This window comes from Schistocerca piceifrons, chromosome 11 (assembly GCF_021461385.2).
Source record: "Schistocerca piceifrons isolate TAMUIC-IGC-003096 chromosome 11, iqSchPice1.1, whole genome shotgun sequence".
Lineage (NCBI taxonomy): Eukaryota > Metazoa > Arthropoda > Insecta > Orthoptera > Acrididae > Schistocerca > Schistocerca piceifrons.
Window position 1 is genome coordinate 125,386,207 of NC_060148.1, and position 22,635 is coordinate 125,408,841.

The 22,635-nt window shown below is 39.4% G+C and overlaps 1 protein-coding gene across 1 annotated transcript in view; it reads right to left on the reverse strand.

Annotated features, from left to right (window-relative positions):
• LOC124720283 overlaps positions 1-22,635 on the reverse strand; it is a 198,243-nt gene that overhangs the window by 160,464 nt on the left and 15,144 nt on the right. The window contains exon 3 of the mRNA XM_047245594.1: positions 13,848-13,927. Within this exon, the coding sequence (XP_047101550.1) occupies positions 13,848-13,927 (80 nt within the window). The remainder of the gene's footprint in view (positions 1-13,847; positions 13,928-22,635) is intronic.

Consider the following 22,635-nt stretch of genomic DNA (forward strand, 5'->3'; position numbering starts at 1 on the left):
GGATGAAGTTGCACTCTCTGAGGGCTTTTTTATGCTTAGCCTATAATTTTAGGTCTGGCTAAGTATTAATTTCTTTTATGTTACATTTCTGAAAAAAATCTACATCTACATCTACATCCATACTCTGCAAGCCACCTGACGGTGTGTGGCAGAGGGTACCTTGAGTACCTCTATCGGTTCTCCCTTCTATTCCAGTCTCGTATTGTTCGTGGAAAGAAGGATTGTTGGTATGCCTCTGTGTGGGCTCTAATCTCTCTGATTTTATCCTCATGGTCTCTTCATGAGATATACGTAGGAAGGAGCAATATACTGCTTGACTCCTCGGTGAAGGTATGTTCTCGAAACTTCAACAAAAGCCCGTACCGAGCTACTGAGCGTCTCTCCTGCAAAGTCTTCCACTCGAGTTTATCTATCATCTCCGTAACGCTTTCGCGATTACTAAATGATCCTGTAACAATGTGTGCTGCTCTCTGTTGGATCTTCTCTATCTCTTCTATCAACCCTATCTGGTACAGATCCCACAATGCTGAGCAGTATTCAAGCAGTGGGTGAACAAGCGTACTGTAACCTACTTCCTTTGTTTTCGGATTGCATTTCCTTAGGATTCTTCCAATGAATCTCAGTCTGGCATCTGCTTTACTGACGATCAACTTGATACGATAATTCCATTTTAAATCACTCCTAATGCATACTCCCCAATAATTTATGGAATTAACTGCTTCCAATTGTTGACCTGGTATATTGTAGCTAAATGATAAGGGATCTTTCTTTCTATGTATTTGCAGCACATTACACTTGTCTACATTCCATTGCCATTCTCTGCACCATGCGTTAATTCACTGCAGATCCTCCTGCATTTCAGTACAATTTTCCATTGTTACAACCTCTCGATATACCACAGTATCATCTGCAAAAAGCCTCAGTGAACTTCCGATGTCATCCACAAGGTCACTTATGTATATTGTGATTAGCAATGGTCCAACAACACTCCTCTGTGGCACACCTGAAATCACTCTTACTTCGGAAGACTTCTCTCCACTGAGAATGACATGCTGCATTCTGTTATCTAGGAACTCTTCAATCCAATCACACAATTGGTCTGATAGTCCATGTGCTCTTATTTTGGTCATTAAACGACTGTGGGGAACTGTATCGAATGCCTTGTGGAAGTCAAGAAACACGGCATCTACCTGTGAACCCGTGTCTATGGCCCTCTGAGTCTCGTGGACGAATAGCACGAGCTGGGTTTCACACGACCGTCTTTTTTGAAACCCATGCTGATTCCTACAGAGAAGATTTCTAGTCTCCAGAAAAGTCATTATACTCGAACATAATACGTGTTCCAAAATTCTACAACTGATCGATGTTAGAGATATAGGTCTATAGTTCTGCACATCTGTTCGACGTCCCTTCTTGAAAACGGGGATGACCTGTGCCCTTTTCCAATCCTTTGGAATGCTACGCTCTTCTAGAGACCTATGGTACACCGCTGCAACAAGGGGGGCAAGTTCCTTCGCGTACTCTGTGGAAAATCGAACTGGAATCCCATCAGGTCCAGTGGCCTTTCCTCTTTTCAACGATTTTAATTGTTTCTCTATCCCTCTGTCATCTACTTTGATATCTACCATTTTGTCATCTGTGCGACAATCTAGAGAAGGAACTACAGTGCAATCTTCCTCTGTGAAACAACTTTGGGAAAAGACATTTAGTATTTCGGCCTTTAGTCTGTCATCCTCTGTTTCAGTACCATTTTGGTCACAGAGTGTCTGGACATTTTGTTTTGATCCACCTACCGCTTTGACATAAGACCAAAATTTCTTAGGATTTCCTGCCAAGTCATTACACAGAACTTTACTTTCGAATTCATTGAATGCCTCTCGCATAGCCCTCCTCACGCTACATTTTGCTTTGCATAATTTTTGTTTGTCTGCAAGGCTTTGGCTATATTTATGTTTGCTGTGAAGTTCCCTTTGCTTCTGCAGCAGTTTTCTAACTTGGTTGTTGTACCACGGTGGCTCTTTTCCAGCTCTTATGATCTTGCTTGGCACATACTCATCTAATGCATATTGTATGATGGCTTTGAACTTTGTCCACTGATGCTCAACACTATCTGTACTTGAGACAAAACTTTTGTGTTGAGCCATCAGGTACTCTGAAATCTGCTTTTCGTCACTTTTGCTAAACAGAAAAATCTTCCTACCTTTTTTAATATTTCCATTTACTGGTGAAATCATCGATGCAGTAAACGCTTTATGATCGCTGATTCCCTGTTCTGCGTTAACTGTTTCAAATAGTTCGGGTCTGTTTGTCACCAGAAGGTGTAATATGTTATCGCCACGGGTCGGTTCTCTGTTTAACTGCTCAAGGTAATTTTCAGATAAAGCACTTAAAAAAATTTCACTGGATTCTTTGTCCCTGCCACCTGTTATGAACGTTTGAGTCTCCCAGTCTATATCCAGTAAATTAAAATCTCCACGCAGAACAATAACATGGTGGGGAAATCTACTTGAAATATTTTCCAAATTATCCTTCAGGTGCTCAGCCACAACAGCTGTTGAGCCAAGGGGCCTATAGAGACATCCAATTACCATGTCTGAGCCTGCTTTAACCGTGACCTTCACCCAAATTATTTCACATTTCGGATCTCCGTCAATTTCCTTCGATGCTATTGCACTTCGTATCATTATAAACACGCCTCCCCCTTCACTGTCCAGCCTGTCTCTGCGGTATACATTCCAATGTGAGTTTAGAATTTCATTACTGTTTACATCTGGTTTCAGCCAACTTTCTGTCCCTAGCACTATGTGGGCATTGTGACCGTTTATTAATGAGAGCAGTTCGGGGACCTTTCTATAGATGCTCCTGCAGTTTACTACTAGCACATTAATATTGTTATTCCCTGTTGCATTTTGCCTACTCCTACCTTGCCGTGTCTCAGGAGGTGTCTTGTCGGGCCTAGGGAGGGAATTCTCTAACCTAAAAAACCCACATGTGCACTCCACACCTGCTCCGCTACCCTTGTAGCCACTTTCTGCGTATAGTGCATGCCTGACCTATTCAGGGGGACCCTACATTTCTCCACTCGATAGCGGAGGTTGAGAAATTTGCTTCCCAGATCTCCGCAGAATCGTCTGAGCCTCTGGTTTAAGCCTTCCACTCGGCTCCAAACCAGAGGACCGCGATCGGTTCTGGGAACAATACTACAAATAGTTCGCTCAGATTCCACCTTGCGAGCAAGGCTTTCCACCTTCACCAACTCCGCCAACTGCCTGTATGAACTGAGGATGACCTCTGAACCCAGACGTCAGGAGTCATTGGTGCTGACATGAGCAACAATTTGCAGTCGGGTGCACCCAGTGCTCTCTATCGCCACTGGCAGGGCCTCCTCCACATCTCGGATTAGACCCCCCGGCAAGCAGACAGAGTGAACACTGACCTCCTTCCCCGACCTTTCTGCTATTTCCCTAATCACCCGCCTAACGTTCGAGCACCCAATCACTAATAAACCCCTCCCCCCATGTGCCTGCTCAGTCCTTGCTGAAGGAGCCGCCACATGTCCACTCACAGGCAGAGTGGGCGATGACACATGGCCAGCCTCCACATTGACCCTCTGCCTCGTGCGCAGTGAACGCCACTGAAACCGCCACTCCCCTTGGGGAGAGGGTGGCCCAACTCCACCCGGTACCTGCGAAGATGTCTCAACAGCAGGGACAGTGGGTGAAGCATGTAACACCTGGGGTGTACCATGCGACACACCAGACTCCCCACAGACTCCCTCCAGACTACACTCTGAGGCAGCAGCCTGAAGACAGCTGACCATGGCCATCAACACGTTCAGCTGTTCTCGAACAGTGGCCAGCTCCTCCTGCATCCGTACACAGCAGTCACACATCCTATCCATCCTAAGAAATCAATTTACTGTAGAGAGTTAATCAACTGTTAACTAGACTGCTAATTCACTAAAGGCGGCTGACAGTTGACTAAACTGTGGTTACTAGACACTTCTTGTAGAAAACAATGAAAATAGCACTACCTGTCTCTGGACTGTATTCAAAACAAACACTAGCACTACTGGCACTATGGCTGACTAAAGGGACTCTCTCTAACTGTATTCAAAACAAACACAAAATCTATGGAACACTATTACTAGCACTCGACAATTAAAGCTTCCTAAAAGCAAAAACACACGGAAGAAGAAGTGAAAAGTAGGAAAACCACAGTTAATACTTAAATTAACGTAGCTCGCTGCACAGCAGGCATGAAGCAGATGACGACACTGACACTACTGGCACTATGGCTGACTAAAGGGGCTCTCTCTGGCTTCATTCTAGTGTTTGTTTATGTAATCGTCTTCATACATTATCACTGTAGAGCTTTGTTCTAAATGAGTTTTTTATTTATTTTTCTGAGATCAGTTGAGTATTGCAAAAATTTGCATTGCGTCTTGTTTGTGTCTGTGTGTTCCTGGATTAGCTCGTTTATTTTATTACCTACAGCATTTTCACTGCAATTATTTAATTTAGTTATCTCACATGCAATTCTGGTTTCAACGATTGCTTCTTTAATGTTAATTTTTACTTGTTTTAGTTGTAATGTTATGTTTTGGGGCCTTGTTTAGCAGATTTTGTTCAAAATTAATGAAACTAATAGTTCTAAAGTTGATAACTCTATCAAAGAAACAATCTTCAACAGATGATGGGTTTTTGTACGACTTCTTGCTTGAAATTAGGGCTTTTATGATATGATGTTTTGTCGTAATGAAAACACCAGTTTCGTCTACAATGCATATGAAATGCACAGGAAACAGCAAGTTATTTCATTCTAAATGAAGTACATACATCTGACTATTCAGAAGCTCTTTCTGTTTGTACTGAGCTCTCATTTCACTACGTAGCCAACACAGTACACACTTTACCTTTGCTAGATATGCAGTTTTACTGATGTTCTTGACGTTCACTTTGATATACTTTAGAATGACTCTTTCAGCAAGACGCTTTTTGTTAAATGCTACAGTAAGTATTACTTTCATTAGCTGAAGCTTGCACTTTTCACAAATCATGCACAGATCTCCTTACCTGGTGACATAATAACAAAATTATTTTATCCACCTTGGTGAGAGAACACCGGAGCTGTTTTCGTAAATTATACTGTGGGAGTAACATTGACGTTTTTGGAAGTTTTACATTTTTGACCTGAAGTATAACAATGTTTCTGTGATTACATGCTTTACAAAAGGTTTTACATATGCATCCTAAAAGATAACCAAGTTATTGTGATTACAAAGTTATATACTTATATACATTCCATAAATTGCACTTTACATACTATAAGATGAAGGTCTAATTACTCTTTTACAATCCACGTTGATTAATGCTGCCATATACAAATGTATCCACCACCTTGTATTTAGTTCATTGACCAATGTGAAATGTAAAAGAAAATCAAACCTCTGCCTTATAATATGTAACAGAGAGCTTTTCATGAAGTAGACACAATGTATAGAACATATATAGGTGTAAATTTATGCAATCATAAAAACTTTGAAATATTTTAGAACACAAATGTAAAACCTTTCATAAATTAAGCAATCACAAAAACTTTCTTCTGTTTTAGGACACAAATGTAAAACTTGTAAAGAAGTCAATGCTACCCATCTAATGATGGGCTCGGGCCTTTAATTAGTGCTGGCACAATTTAAAAAAATCTTTTAGCTGGTTGCAGTATTTTTCCTAAAGTGTGATTTATGAAAACAGATGTGGTGTTCTCTAACTAAAATGGATAAAATACTATCTAATTGAAATATTTTCAATAATGTACTAGTGGCACAGGATTTTCCCAGATACTGATTTTCTTTCTATTGTGGTTTTTGCTAACTCATCCCATAATCATTTGAATTCCATGTTTTGTTGAGTAGCCTCATTCCCCAGAAAGTTTGATACACTACTGGCCATTAAAATTGCTACACCAAGAAGAAATGCAGATGATAAACGGGTATTCATTAGACAAATATATTATACTAGAACTGACATGTGATTACATTTTCACGCAGTTTGGGTGCATAGATCCTGAGAAATCACTACCCAGAACAACCACCTCTGGCCGTAATAACGGCCTTGGTACGCCTGGGCATTGCTGGAAATAATAACGGCCTTGATACGCTTGGGCATTGCTGGAAATAATAATGGCCTTGATATGCCTGGGCATTGAGTCAAACAGAGCTTCGATGGCATGTACAGGTACAGCTGCCTATGCAGCTTCAACACGATACCACAGTTCATCAAGAGTAGTGACTGGCATATTGTGATGAGTCAGTTGCTCTGCCGCTATTGACCAGACATTTTCAATTGGTGAGAGATCTGGAGAATGTGCTGGCCAGGGCAGCAGTTGAACATTTTCTGTATCCAAAAGGCCTGTACAGGACCTGCAACATGTGGTCATGCATAATCCTACTGAAATGTAGGGTTTCACAGGGATCGAATGAAGGCTAGAGCCACGGATCGTAACATATCTGAAATGTAACGTCCACTGTTCAAAGTGCTGTCAATGTGAACAAGAGGTGACCGAGATTTGTAACCAATGGCACCTCATACCATCACACCGGATGATACGCCAATATGGCAATGACGAATACATGCTTCCAATGTGTGTTCATCACGATGTCGCCAAACACAGATGCGACCATCATGATGCTGTAAACAGAACCTGGATTCATCCGAAAAATTACATTTTGCCGTTCGTGCACCCAGGTTTGCCATCGAGTACACTATCGCAGGTGCCCCTGTCTGTAATGCAGCATCAAGGGTAACCGCAGCCATGGTCTCCAAGCTGATAGTCCATGCTGCTGCAAACATTGTCGAACTGTTCGTGCAGATGGTTGTCGTTTTGCAAACGTCCCCATCTGTTGGCTCAGGGATTGAGACATGGCTCCACAATCCGTTACAGCCATTCGGATAAGATGCCTGTTATCTCGACTGCTAGTGATACTAGGCCATTGGGATCCAGCACAGCATTCTATATTACCCTCCTGAACCCACCAAATCCATATTCTGCTAACAGTCATTGGATCTTGACCAACGTGAGCAGCAATGTCATGATACGATAAACCGCAATTGCGATAGGCTACAATCCAACCTTTATCAAAGTCGGAAACATGATGGTACGCATTTCTCCTCTTTACACGAGGCACACAACAACATTTCACCAGGCAATGCCAGTCAGCAGCTGTTTGTGTATGAGAAATCAGTTGGAAACATTCCTCATGTCAGCACGTTGTAGGTGTTGCCACTGGCGCCAACCTTGTGTGAATGCTCTGAAAAGCTAATCATTTGTATATCACAGCATCTTCTTCCTGTTGGTTAAATTTCGCGTCTGTAGCACATCATCTTCATGGTGTAAAAATTTTAATGGCCACGAGTGTATTATCCAAGTTCTTTTCTTTTTCTCAAAATTTCTGTTCTACTAATTCTTGAATTTTTTCCTCCAAACTGGTAAGTGTATCTTGTGAACAAATTGGTTCACCATTTTCACGCCACTGTTCTAATAATTAGATATGGCCTTGTGCATCTGAGATTGGATCCTTTACATATTTGCAAACCTTCTCAGTCAAATCACATAAACGATCTACAATGATTTGTGATTCATTAATATAACCATGTATTTCACACCTTACCAAATCACACTGCCATAAAATTTCAGTGTGTATCTCCTCTTTTAATGCGGACAGTTTTTCATGTAATTGATTACCTAGCCTCATCTCAACGTGCAATTTCGGAACCTCACAAGTTTCCCAAATCTATTTCTTTAGCTCTTCTACTAATTTTGCATTACTATTTTCTGGCTTTGATGTACACTCTTGTTTTTGAAGCATTTCACTACTAAGGTGATTGCCTTGAGCCATAATATTATATTTCATAATTACAACTTCACAAGAAAAACTGCTATATTTATTCCCTGTCCCTCAGGGGTTATTTTTCTAGTCATGCAAGTACAGTGGGTCTGTAAAGTCACGGTGCAGTTATGAACACATGTTGTGGCTAATTGAAACCAAATGAAAGATTGGAACTTGCACTACTTGGACAGTATAGCAAAGTGTTTCTGTAGTATGATGTTCAATGATGTGTGTGTATGTAAGTCATGAAGCAACCCAACAAACCGGGTAGCAGCAGCAGCTGATCAGGCCATGTCAGTCGAGATGTTGATGATACAAAGAAAAGTTTAGTGTAATTCGTGGCATGCTTAATCCAAATCCATGGCCGATGTTCAACTTGAATATCATCACACGCACAACAAAGAGCCACCACTTATAAAAAAAAAAAAAAAAAAAAAAACATTAATTGGTGGGATACCCAGTTAAAGGAGACTGGCAGTTTCTTGATGAACCATGTTCTGGTAGGCAGTCACTACGCACAGAGCCCGTAGAAGCTGTAATGAGACCCAAAAAATCTGGTGTATGTAGCATTGAAAATTAGACCTAAAAAAAAAGATCAGTTCATAAGGGCTGAAACAAAAGCTCATCTTTTTAGGGTTACAAATTGTGGTTGTTGCACAGTATCAAACTGACTGATAGGTCCAAACGATTGAAGTTAGTTACACATATGCTTAATGAGATTGATTATGATGAACAATTTATGTAGAAGATTGTGTATAGCTATGATGCCACATTCCATTTCTGTCATATTCATCACTGTTCATCAGAATATGGGCTTCAGAAAATCCTTGTGCCTACGCTGAACACGAGGTCAACACATGGTGTGCCCTGATGCATAAGTTTTAGGCCAATTTTTCTACATGGTGCAGACTATGACGTCAACAACTACCTTGACATGTTGCACTGAAGGCAGTGGCAGTGCCACAATTTGCAGAAGGTATCATGTTTGAACATGATGGCACTCCTCCACACTATATCAATAATGTTTGCAAATTTTTGGATACAGAATTTCCCCCCACGAAGAACAGGAAGGGGTGGTTTCAACTCATGACCACCATGATCCTGGACCTAGTATCATTAGAATTTTACTTTTGGAGTTATGTGAAGCAACAGGTGTACAGTGAATATATCAACGACATTAATCACAGAATCGCAGATGCTATTCGCTCTGTTACACCAGATGTCCCTACACGTGTGGTAAGAGCTAGAATATATCATTTAGATGTATGTAGTGCAACAAATGGAAGCCATTAGAACTGCGCTGAACATGTATGCACACTTGGAAAGTTTGGCTTTCACTTTCATCTCATTTCACATTTCTACCTCATTTCACTACATTTCTGCAACCAATTAAAACTGCACTATGACTTTACAGACACACAGTACACTGTATCTCCTATTTACCAAATTTAATATCACTTTTCCATTATAGTACTCCCTGCACAAAGTCACTTCATTTAAAGTGCAGCAAACATTAACAGTTAATTTCTTTACTCTATTTACACCACCAAAACAAACATATTTACCTTAAAATATATTAACCACAGCCCACCCTAAGATGAGAACTGTGTGCTGGTGATGAGTTGCATGCTGGTGTGCTGCAGACTCATCACATCAAGCAGCTGTCACAGGCTGCTGTTGTAGTGCGGCTGGCAACCAAAAACTGTGTGGTGCTGTAGGCTGCATGCCGAGTCAGGAGCGGACACAATATTCGAAGACTGCCATCCTGTCACCATTCTTCTTCACACAACTCACATCGTCATCTTCCTTGCCGTAACACCAACTGTATAAGGATTGTAGATCTTTTTCTTTTGTCACACATTTACAATCCTTAGCGGTGGACTTTTGTTACTATTATCAACTGTGCTTTTCTGTTTAATCTTTATTAGTACCCTTCTTTTTCTTCCCAAATTCTTGGCAATTTGTTCTCCCCTATTTCTTTACCAATTCTTCTTATCTGATTATACTACGTGTCTACAGCTAGATGTTCCATTGTTGGTGTCAGATGCCCTTGGCAACTGTACTTCTCCTTGAATATAAAAGGAAAATCTTTCTTAAATTGATGTTCTTTTTTGATTTTCCACTCTCCTTCTACCATATTTCCTTTCTCCTGGCCTATATTGTCAACATATGCAACTTGGTTTGGGTCTTAGTTTGTCCTCAGACTGGATGTGTGTGTATCATGTTCACACACAAGGGCGTTCACACAAAGGAGCTATACAAGTACCTTTACTCCCTGAATTCCATATATGCTCGCACAACAAAACTTCATTGAATATACAGTCACCTATATTATTTATTACAGGATCCACAGCTGGTCCTGCTATTCACTTTCAGCCTCTCTTCTTCTTTGTGCCTTGATGGGGACCCCCACCCTGACAATTTAAGAAATACACTGAAAGAGATGTCAATTCTAATCTAGCACCTCAAACACCTCTTTCCACTTAAAACTTATATTCTCGCATCAGTTGAGAATACAACTTGGTAATATTACATCGGCCAGCCTTGCAGACGTCAATTTAAATATTTGCCTCCACCTCAAGTACTTGTTCCATACCAAGATCAACAGCAAGAAGAACAAGAACAACTGAAGAAGATATCAAAGATACATTTTTACGTTGTTAATTCAAGTCTTATGTCTTCTCCATGACCATTTTTCATGATACTTTACACTCATGGCTGCACAGAATAACATACGCCGACTACAGCAGATGGAGACACGCGCTGACTATCCACTTCCACTAGATGGGCAGCTCTGCACAAACAGAAAGCCTAGCGGCAGTCTACAGCTCTCAATCATTCTCCCTTAATTTAAAACTTTTCTCTTTATTCACATGGACATTTTCATCTCTTGCAGAGCCTAAGAGATGTACATTGCCATTTTCCAATCTAAATGACATGTAACACTAACAGTAACACTATCTCCATTTGCCTACATGTTCTTTTTTATTATTTCTTTTTTGTGCCATTATCAATTGCAACTGGGAAAGAGACCAGTACATATCACTAACAAAATATTACATTCAGATCTGTAAAGATAAAGCAGGCAACCCGAAATGCCTAACATGTACTAATGCTTTTCCCAGTTGCATTTGGTAACAGCTCAAAAGCCTAAATTTGGGAAATAATAAAAAAACATGCATGCAGATGGTGGCAGTGTTATCATTTTAAAACTTTATTATGACTTTGGTACAAGAGTTGAAAACTGAACAACAATAAGCTGTTTGAGAGTTCCAAGAAGAACCAAAAATAATAGAAGTGGTTTGTTTGCAAAGCACTTTCACTTTCAAGAAAACGGTCACTTACTCCTTTGGTTACAGTGTACATAGGGTAACCTTTGCATTCTACGAATTAATGCTGAATATCACCACTGCAGAAAAAAACAAATTGCTACTTACCATAAAGAAGACACATTAAGTTGCATATTAATTATGCCTGTCTGCAACCCAACGTGTCTCCTTTACAGTGAGTACCAATCTACCTTTTCCTAAATTGTTGACATTCCTACCTGGAGTTTCCATTCTTTAATTAGTTCCAAATGGAATACAAGAACTTATATGCCACAAGTCATCAAAGAAATCAGGAAAAACCACAGAATAATAGCCAGGAATATTTTAATAATTGTTGCATTTCAGCTGTGAAAGTTTACAACTGATAATTCGATACTTTTTACATCACCAAAAGTCATTAATATCAAATATATAAGACCAAAGGGAATTAAAAATACCATAAAGTTGCTAAAAGCAGCAATACTTTTCTATGGCAGTGTTTCTAGCAGGTTAGTAAAATCTTGTGAAAGCTTGATAGAATTAATCTTGAGCCGCATTCATAATCAGTCCTTCACTCAAGCAAAATTTGCTAACTACTTTTCAGTTTCACATACCGACATATACCCTTACAAATGAAAACCTAGCAGAACTACAAACAACCAAAATAACCTGCTGGTATATTTTGTGACCTTACTGAAGCCTTTTACGTACCGTATTTACTCGAATCTAAGCAGCACTCGAATATAAGCCGCACCTGAAAAATGAGACTCAAAATCAAGGGAAAAAAATTTTCCCGAATCTAAGCCGCACCTGAAATATGAGACTCGAAATTCAAGGGGAGAGTAAAGTTTTAGGCCGCACCTCCAAATCGAAACAAAATTGGTCCATTGTAATATGAGACAATTTAGGTCGAATGAATGACGATACAGCTACAGTAGTTTGGTTCGCGTAGTAAGCTTAGCAGTTAGGCTTTACCAGGTAGTCATTGCTATCCGTCAGGCGCTCCGTCCATATTTATACGGGTACCCTTCCTTTTTCACGTGCTTCGTCTGGTTTGGATCGATTGCTTATTTTTCTTTGATCTGATAAGTGCCGTTCTCTTTGTTATAGGTGTTTACGTCACTCTAAGCTGAAAATGCATTACTGTACTGTGTCATGCACTGTTTGTCGCATTCTGATTATCAGTGTTTGCGGCCTGTCGCCGCTCGCGGCTCGGCTTGCTTTTGTGCGCACTACCGCTGCCTACAATTAAAAAAAGAAAAAGAGAGGAATCGTCTAATTAGCAAAACAATGGCAAGAGACTGCTATTTGTTGTTACTCACTGCTGCTTTCTTTGACGATCAACAAGAACCAAATAATAGACTGCGTATGATAGAAGATGTTCTGAACGAGAGTTTAGCGAAAATTTTTCTCTGTTCGAAAATCTTTGCAGACGTCTCTTTAGTACATAACATTCTGCACAGAAATTAGTCACCTTAGATTTAAAAATCTAGTCAATTGACGTGCTTCATTTCTGACTATCACTATTAGTCATAAGAATAATACGAATATAGACATGAAATGATATGTATATTCTTCGCGTTTGCTGTTGTCTCACTCTAGTTTCGTAGTTTATTAAGCAGACAGGATTTAAATGAGATAGCAGCAAACACGAAAGAATACATGGCAAAATGTTTATATACGTATTATTCTTATGGTGAAGAGAATACTGCATGTGATTCACAATTCATAAAAGTTCCTATTAGCAACCATCTCTTCTCATAGGTAGAAAAAATTCAGAACGTAGAGTTGGCCATATTGACAAACATCACAAACAGTCTTGCCAGTCGGATTTTCGTAGTACAGTACATTGAAATGTTGCTACATTCGAAGACAAACAATACGGAATTTGTATTTACTTCGTTGGATAATGTATGAAAATGCAGTGGTCGAAACTCGTGGCGGAGAAAAAATTTCGTCTTCCACCGTTTTTTTTTTTATTTACTGACGCAGAGGTTTTGGCGCCAGTATTTATCTTTGTGCCTGAAAAGCATGCATGTGAATCGCTACATATATTTGACGACAGAAGTTAGTTGTGGCGGCACCTACCAACATTTTTCAGAACTTCCGCTTACTTTGCACTCGATTCTAAGCCGCAGGCGGTTTTTTGGATTACAAAAACCGGAAAAAAAGTGCGGCTTAGATTCGAGTAAATACGGTAACTAAACTGTTCAATTTTGTGGAACAAATCTGCAAATTTCCTTCACAATGAACAGCTAACTGCATGTTCAAAAATGGTTCAAATGGCTCTAAGCATTATGGGACTTAACATCTGAGATCAAAGTACCCTAAACTCAGAACTACTTAAACGTAAATAACCTAAGGACATCACACACATCCATGCCCGAGGCAGGATTCATACCTGCGACCATAGCAGCCGCGTGGTTCCGGACTGAAGAGCCTAGAACCACTTGGCCACAGTGGCCGGCCTGCATGATCTAAGGTGAGTTTTTGGCTTCAAAGGACCTGATGACAAGTCATATAAAACTAAATCACAAAATAGAGAAACACAAAATTAGTTACATATCAATGTAATCTACATTTTGAACGTGACAAAAGGCAGTCATTGTAAGCAACATGTCAGAAACAAGTGAAATTTCAAACATGCTTACTTGTTCTCCACAGATCCCTGAATGCAGAGATCAAGTTCGTCTGTTAAAACACACCACCATCTTTCAAAGGTCATCACTTTCTGGAAACAGAGGAAAGATAAGTCTTAATTATTGCATAAAATATATCATCGATCTAAGTTTTATTTATACAGTGATCATTTTTTATTCATGCAATTAGTTGCACAACCAAGTTCTTTTCTTTGCTGCAGTAAACGGATGAAACAATTGTACTGAGATAATCAGTGTTGGTTTAAGGCCAAAGTGACTCAAGTGTCCATTTGCAGCACCGTTGGTGCTCGTCATGCAAAATTTGTAAACAAGGTGTCTCATTATAAGTAGCAAACATAATCAGTTTCTATGCTCACTGGATTTAGATTTATTATTAAAGGTCTTACCAAGCTATGGCAGGTAATGTACAAGGCAAGGAGTGAAAGAAAAAGGGGTGTTACAAGTGATACAAGTTGAGACGGGGTGGGGGGTGGGTGCTAAATTTTTTTGCCACTTGTGTGGGAAAATGTTTTTGAAATAGCACTGGAGATGTTCTTGTTGTTGTGGCCTTCAGTCCTGAGACTGGTTTGATGCAGCTCTCTACGCTACTCTATCCTGTGCAAGCTTCTTCATCTCCCAGTACCGACTGCAGCCTACATCCTTCTGAATCTGTTTAGTGTATTCATCTCTTGGTCTCCCTCTACGATTTTTACCCTCCACGCTGCCCTCCAGTACTAAATTGGTGATCCCTTGATGCCTCAGAACATGTCCTACCAACCGATCACCCTCCTTCTAGTCAAGTTGTGCCACAAACTCCTCTTCTCCCCAATTCTATTCAATACCTCCTCATTACTTATGTGATCTATCCATCTAATCTTCAGCATTCTTCTGTAGCACCACATATTGAAAGCTTCTATTCTCTTCTTGTCCAAACTATTTATCGTCCATGTTTCATTTCCAAACATGGCTATACTCCATACAAATACTTTCAGAAACGAATTCCTGACACTTCAATCAATACTCAATGTTAACAAATTTCTCTTCTTCATAAACCCTTTTCTTCCCATTGCCCATGTACATTTTATATCCTCTCTACTTCAACCATCATCAGTTATTTTGCTCCCCAAATAGCAAAACTCCTTTACTACGTTAAGTGTCTCATTTCCTAATCTAATTCTCTCAGCATCACCCGACTTAATTCAACTACATTCCATTATCCTCGTTTTGCTTTTGTTGATGTTCATCTTATATCCACCTTTCAAGACACTGTCCATTCTGTTCAACTGCTCTTCCAAGTCCTTTGCTGTCTCCGACAGAATTACAATGTCATTGGCAAACCTCAAAGTTTTTATTTCTTCTCCATGGATTTTAATACCTACTCCAAATTTTTCTTTCGTTTCCTTCACTGCTTGCTCAATATACAGGTTGAATAACATCGTGGATAGGCTACAACCCTGTCACACTCCCTTCCCAACCACTGCTTCCCTTTCATCTCCCTCGACTCTCATAACTGCCATCTGGTTTCTGTACAAATTGTAAATAGCCTTTCGCTCCCTGTATTTTACCCCTGCCACCTTCAGAATTTGAAAGACAGTATTCCAGTCAACATTGTAAAATGCTTTGTCTAAGTCTACAAATGCTTTCCATAATCTAGCTTCTAAGATAAGTTGTAGGGTCAGTATTGCTTCACGTGTTCCAATATTTCTATGGAATCCAAACTGATCTTCCCTGAGGTCGGCTTCTACTAGTTTTTCCATTCATCTGTAAAGAATTCGCGTTAGTATTTTGCAGCTGTGACTTATTAAACTGACTGTTCAGTAATGTTCACATCTGTCAACACCTGCTTTCTTTGGGATTGGAATTATTATATTCTTCTTGAAGTCTGAGGGTATTTCACCTGTCTCATACATCTTGTTCACCAGATGGTAGAGTTTTGTCAGGACTGGCCCTCCCAAGGGTATCAGTAGTTCTAATGGAATGTTGTTTACTCCCGGGGCCTTGTTTCGACTCAGATCTTTCAGTGCTCTGTCAAACTCTTCATGCAGTACCATATCTCCCATTTCATCTTCATCTACATTCTCTTCCATTTCCATAATATTGTCCTAAAGCACATCGCCCTTGTATAGACTCACTATATACTCCTTCCACCTTTCTGCTTTCCCTTCTTTGCTTAGAACTGGGTTCCGATCTGAGCTCTTGATATTCATACAAGTGGTTCTCTTTTCTTCAAAGGTCTCTTTAATTTTCCTGTAAGCAATATCTATCTTACCCCTCGAGAAATAAGCCTTTACATCCTTACGTTTGTCCTCTAGCCATCCCTGCTTAGCCATTTTGCACATCCTGTCGATCTCATTTTTGAGACATTTGTATTCCTTTTTGCCTGCTTCATTTACTGCATTTTTATATTTTCTCCTTTCATCAATTAAATTCAATATTTCTTCTGTTACCCAAGGAGTTCTACTAGCCCTGATCTTTTTACCTACTTGATCCTCTGCTGCCTTCACTATTTCATCCCTCAGAGCTACCCATTCTTCTTCTACTATATTTCTTTCCCCCATTCCTGTCAATTGTTCCCTTATGCTCTCCCTGAAACTCTGTATAACCTCTGGTTTAGTCAGTTTATCCAGGTCCCATCTCCTTAAATTCCCACCTTTTTGCAGTTTATTCAGTTTTAATCTACAGTTCATAACCAATAGATTGTGGTCAGAGTCCACATCAGCCCATGGAAATGTCTTACAATTTAAAACTTGGTTCCTAAATCTCTGTCTTACCATTACATAATCTATCCGAAACCTGTCAGTATCTCAAGGCTTCTTCCAAGTATACAGCCTTCTTTTATGAGTCTTGAACCAAGTATTACCTATGATTAAGTTGCGCTCTGTGCAAAATTCTACCAGGCGGCTTCCTCTTTCATTTCTTAGCCCCAATCCATATTCACGTACTACGTTTCCTTCTCTCCATTCTCCTACCACCGAATTCCAGTCACCAATCACTATTAAATTTTCATCTCCCATCACTACCTGATTAATTTCTTTGATTTCATCATACATTTCTTCAATTTCTTCGTCATCTGCAGAGCTAGTTGGCATATAAACTTGTACTACTGTAGTAGGTGTGGGCTTCATGTCTATCTTGGCCACAATAATGCGTTCACTATGCTGTTTGTAGTAGCTTACCCACACTCCTATTTTTTTTATTCATTATTAAACCTACTCCTGCGTTACCCCTATTTGATTTTGTATTTATAACCCTGTATTCACCTGACCAAAAGTCTTGTTCCTCCTGCCACCAAACTTCACTAATTCCCACTATATCTAACTTTAACCTATCCATTTCCCTTTTTAAATTTTCTAACCTACCTGCCCGATTAAGGGATCTGACATTCCATGCTCCGATCCGTAGAACGCCAGTTTTCTTTCTCCTGATAACGACGTCCTCTTGAGTAGTCGCCACCCGGAGATCCAAATGGGGGACTATTTTACCTCCGGAATATTTTACCCAAGAGGACGCCATCATCATTTAACCATACAGTAAAGCTGCATGCCCTCGGGAAAAATTATGGCTGTAGTTTCCCCTTGCTTTCAGCCGTTAGCAGTACCAGCACAGCAAGGCTGTTTTGGTTAGTGTTGCAAGGCCAGATCAGTCAATCATCCAGACTGTTGCCCCTGCAACTACTGAAAAGGCTGCTGCCCCTCTTCAGGAACCATGCATTTGTTTGGCCTCTCAACAGGTACCCCTCCGTTGTAGTTGCACCTACAGTAGGGCTATCTGTATTGCTGAGGCATGCAAGGCTCCCCACCAACGGCAAGGCCCATGGTTCATTGGGGGGGGGGGGGGGGGGGAGGGGGGATTATTATGTTATGTGGCAAAATAAGTGCCAAAAACATGTACCTTCATTCTAAAACAATATTCCTCTTAACCCATTTTCTGACAAACCTTCAAATACTGGAGAGAATACAGTGCATAAAGTCTCACCCATAAAATGCAAATGTTATTCTTAACATACTTTAATTTTACCAGGTGGAATCCTACATGCAAACTAGCTAGCTTACACAGTGTTCTCTTGCAAAACTTAATGATGTTCTGCGTTATGCGTGGGACAATTCATATTAAATTAAAATAATTAATTTTGAAACAATACTCATATCAAATCAACTTCTAATGCACAAATCTACTTCTTTTTGACTTGGTTTTTAAGAGTCTGTCTTGTGCTCTCAAGAGTGGCCCACTGGACTACAAACGGGGTTGCAATAATACACTGTTCTAGTGTTCTGTTCAGCAGAGAAAAGGAAATAACGGATGGTCAGATTTGTGTGTTCTACAATGAATGTTTTGTAAAGGGCTAATTACAATATAAAATATGTACTTTCAGCTTTAATTTGCCCATTTTTGAAACTTATATTTCAATAAATATATTTTCAAAGAAGTGTCCCTGTTTTTCTGGACCTGTTCAGCAGTCTTTCAGTTTCAGCAGCTGACCCTTGTCTGCTTACGGCTGTAAAACCTTTTTAAAGTTGTAGCTTTTCATAAAGAGTGTACATGCTCAAAAGCAACATTAATGAGTAAATAGAAAGTAAAATGAGAGAAACCAGCTTTTAAGCCACAAAAATACAAGTGTAGTTATGTACAATAACTTCAAGCAATAAGCAGCAATAAAACAAATGAAAATCCAGAAAGACAGAACTTTAAACACAATGTATGACTGGAATAATGTGTTTGCACTTCAGACTAAATAAATTACAAATGCCGTCTTATTTAGATTCTGAACAAGTATGTTGCCTTCCTGATGCTGTTGATGGTGCTTTTGATTTTAAATATGTGATGACCCAGAATCCATTAAGTACCTTAGGTAGATGGACAATGGAAGGAACGGACATGGCCACTGGGATGCAAAAAGCTGATAAGTGCTGGAATTTCTTCACCGACTTTAAACGCTTTGACTAGGAATACTACAAAATCATTCTAACCTCTGTTTCCTCTAATATTGTTTACAACAATGGGCTTGAACCGTTGATTTTCTCTTACCCTAGCAACTCTGTGGACTTCAGCATACCTTTCTTGATCAAATTCTATTTCTTTAATTTCTTTCTCTGTAATGTAATACAAGATGATGCTTGAAATGCTGTCCTTGAATTTAAATAGATCAAGACTATAGTGTAATCTATCACTTTGTTAAAGTAATGTATTGCACAGGGTATTTAGGACTGATGAATGATGACCATCAACTACTGGAGCACATTTATTTAAAGTAGTTTGGATAGTGGGACATTCATGTTGACCACTGGGTTTTTCTGCATGTGTATGTTGACTGAATGGTAAGGTAGACTATGTTGCTACTGGACAGAGCAACACTGGAAGTGGCTTCCGTTTGGCCACACTTGCTACTCTTAATGTTTTCTCTGTGCAGCATATCTCTGTTTCAGATATGTGTCAGCCTCCTAGGATGAAGACACATGTGACAATGCAGCAGACATACACAGAACCAAGAAATGCTATAGACTGTAACTTGGTTTGTTGCAAATGATGTTGAAATATACTAGTCAAGCAAACAGAGCAGCTTGATATCTTTCCTGTGTGTAAAAAGCTATAATAATATATGTGGTTTACAGAAGAAGAAAATTCTCTTGTGTAGTAGTGTGCACAGTAGTAGTCTGTTGTTGAGTCTTCACCACTCAGCAGCATGCCAAAAAGGAGACAGTGTCAGAAATACAAGGAAAAAGGTGTTTTGACAATACTGCCCTCCTCAGAGAAAATTGTCATGTAGGTACCCAGGAAAAATTTCGTTTGTGGTGAAAGCCTCACAGAATGGCAAATCTGCAAAAATTTGTCAAGGTACTTGAAAGAAATTAGTATTTTTGTCATAATGAGTTACAGTAGAAAAGGGCACTGTCCATGACAATGTGGTCAACTGTGAAGGTTACTCAATGCAGCAATCATTAATAATACTTTATTCAAGAAAAGTTTATGAAGAACTGAGCTGTTGAGGAGAAAACTTTATAGACTTCTCAGTGATACAGAAAGAACAGAAGAAATTTAGTTGTCCATACAAGAATATTAAATTACTCAACAATAATTACAACACAGAATAGAATACATGTCTACAATCCAGAAGATCGACGATTCTAGCCGGTGGCTGTTTTCTAGTCTTCAGTTCCTTGTCATCACACACCAGTTACACTGGTGGCATATCAAACACCAGAGTTGGCCACTGCTGCAGCAATTTCTATTGTAGCCTTCCCACCATGACGGTCCCACTTCGCACTGGCAGTTCGCCATGCCTAGTGCCACTGAAAGTCGTAAGTGAGCTGTATTTGAATCAAAATAACATGCCTTCAAATGGTACTATGTGTTGTGAGAAATTTGAAGTCAGTGGCTGGCCAAAAAATTGTGTGTTATTGGGCTTAAAATACTGAGTCAACAGACAACTCATTAGCGTTTTTACATTACTAAATTTTAGACAACAAATGAAACTAACTTGCTAACATTTTACCCACTTTACAAGGGTAGTTAAGTACTAAGATAAACCAACTATGTGATCTTGTAAGAAATGCTGGTTTTAAACAATTAAAGGAGGTAGGTCAGAATGTAAAACATATATGAAAGAATTAACTAAACAAATGTTTACAAGAGTAAATGAACAATTCTTAAGAAACCCAAATGTGGTTACATGTGTTAGAGCAGGGTAAAAATTTGGACATAACAGCTTTACCAGGCTCCACTTTTAGAACTTTGGAGGCAAGAGTAAGTGAATTAATTACTCAAATGGTACAAGAAACAACAGATTTATGTCAGTACACTATGGCTCACAGTTGATTTAGGAAAAACAGAAGAGGAACTAGGTAAGCTCTGGGATGGACTCAATAAAACCAGAGATAAATTAAGTAAATGGAAATTCACCAGAACTATCAGACGAATTAAATTTAGATGGAGAAGATTTAAGACTTATTTACGCTCTCAACCTAGGAGGTGGTACTAGTATTTCATCTGGAGGGCATCATAAAACACTACTGACACAATGTCTCTCACATGGCCTGGTGTAGTATTATTTAGTTAATAAGAGTATACAAGGATTTTATTTACACTGGTATTAATTATAGCCACATCACTTATTTATTTATCTGTTATTTAAAAATACCAGGTGACAAGAAAAGTGGAACTCAGAATATTAGGGACAGATTAACAAACTATGCAAGGAAGAGATTGCACCAATAATAATCAAGACCCTCTTCAACAGAAAAGGATGCCTCTACAATATTGACACTGTAAAGAAGAATATTACATAAAAGCGAAGTACTAAGCTAGATGAACTACTGCTTGTCACATTCTGGGATACTTATATACCCTACAGATATTGCAAGTATCTTCAGATTTCATACAAATAGTAGCTCGAGTAGCATTTTCTGGTCTCAAATAGATTACTAATTGGTATGAAGATCATTAGACCACTTGCTGTACTTGATGTTTTCCCTGTGCAGCAGATTCCCACCTCAGAGTTGTGACTGGCTCCTTGGAAGAAGACATTCTTGACAGTGCTTAAAAAAGTCACAGAACAAAAGAAACATGAGAGTAGGGTGTGTTCTAATCTGTAACTCTGTTCATTGCAAATGTTGTCAAAATGTGATTATCAAGCAGACAGAATTGTTTGAAGTCTTTCTTGTGTGTAAAAAGCATTACAATATTTCAATATTTCTTGTTTGCAAAAGAAGAAATTTCTCTCATTTAGTAGGGTGCACAGAAGCAGCCTGCTGTAGAGTTTCCAGCACTCAGCAAAAATGAAAAGTCAGTGATATGAGGCATACACGGTATACTCAGATGTCAATTTGGGGATGGGGGGTGGGTGGGGGGGGAGAGGGAGGGAGGGGGGGAGGGAGGGAGGGAGGGAGGGAGAGGGAGAGAGAGAGGGAGAGAGAGAGGGAGAGGGAGAGAGAGAGAGAGAGAGAGAGAGAGAGAGAGAGAGAGAGAGAGAGAGAGAGAGGGGGGGGGGGGGGGGAGGGGGACAGGGGGAGCGGGAGAGAGAGAGAGAGAGAGAGAGAGAGAGAGAGAGAGAGAGAGAGAGAGAGAGAAAATGGTGGCTTGTCTGACCATGACTTTTTTTATTTATTTTCTTTTTTAAAGAACCAGTTTCTCTACAAACTCTTCTACAGTTGATTGATGCATCGCTAGAACATTCTTATCAGTATAAACCCCTGTTTGTACTGTATAATTTCTTCTGGGTCATATGCTTTTAAAAACACGTACTGAATAAGATTCTAGCTCAGGTTATCCAGGACATGATTCTCAATATTGGAGCATGCATTCTTTGATTCCAAATGGCACACAGTTTTTTTTTGATTAATTCCTCATAGTTACCATCCTTGATAGCTGCTGCAGCCAACACCACTTGGCCATTTTTATGTATTACACATGCATGAACTGAGTGTACCAGCCAGCATTAGGGAGAAAATAAAAATGGGTTTAAAAAATGAAAGAAAAGTAGTTGCAATTGGATTTTATTGCTTTCTTTTCAGATTTATGATTACACAATTCAATATAAATGCCTATTACTACTCTATTCAAAACAATAACCCATTCTTACAACTACTTTATTAGTGCCTCTTTTCATGCCCTGCCAGCAATGCACCTGAAAGAATCTTGCCCATCTGCCAGTTCATTTGGGCACAATTAATAAAAAATTTAGGAGACAAAATAACTGAGAAATTGGTGAAGATCTACAAATTTCTGTATGCTTCCAAAAAGTAGTTAACTGTACTTTACTCTCATTACAATTCTACATCAAGTTAGTTTCTTTTTGCTGGGAGTG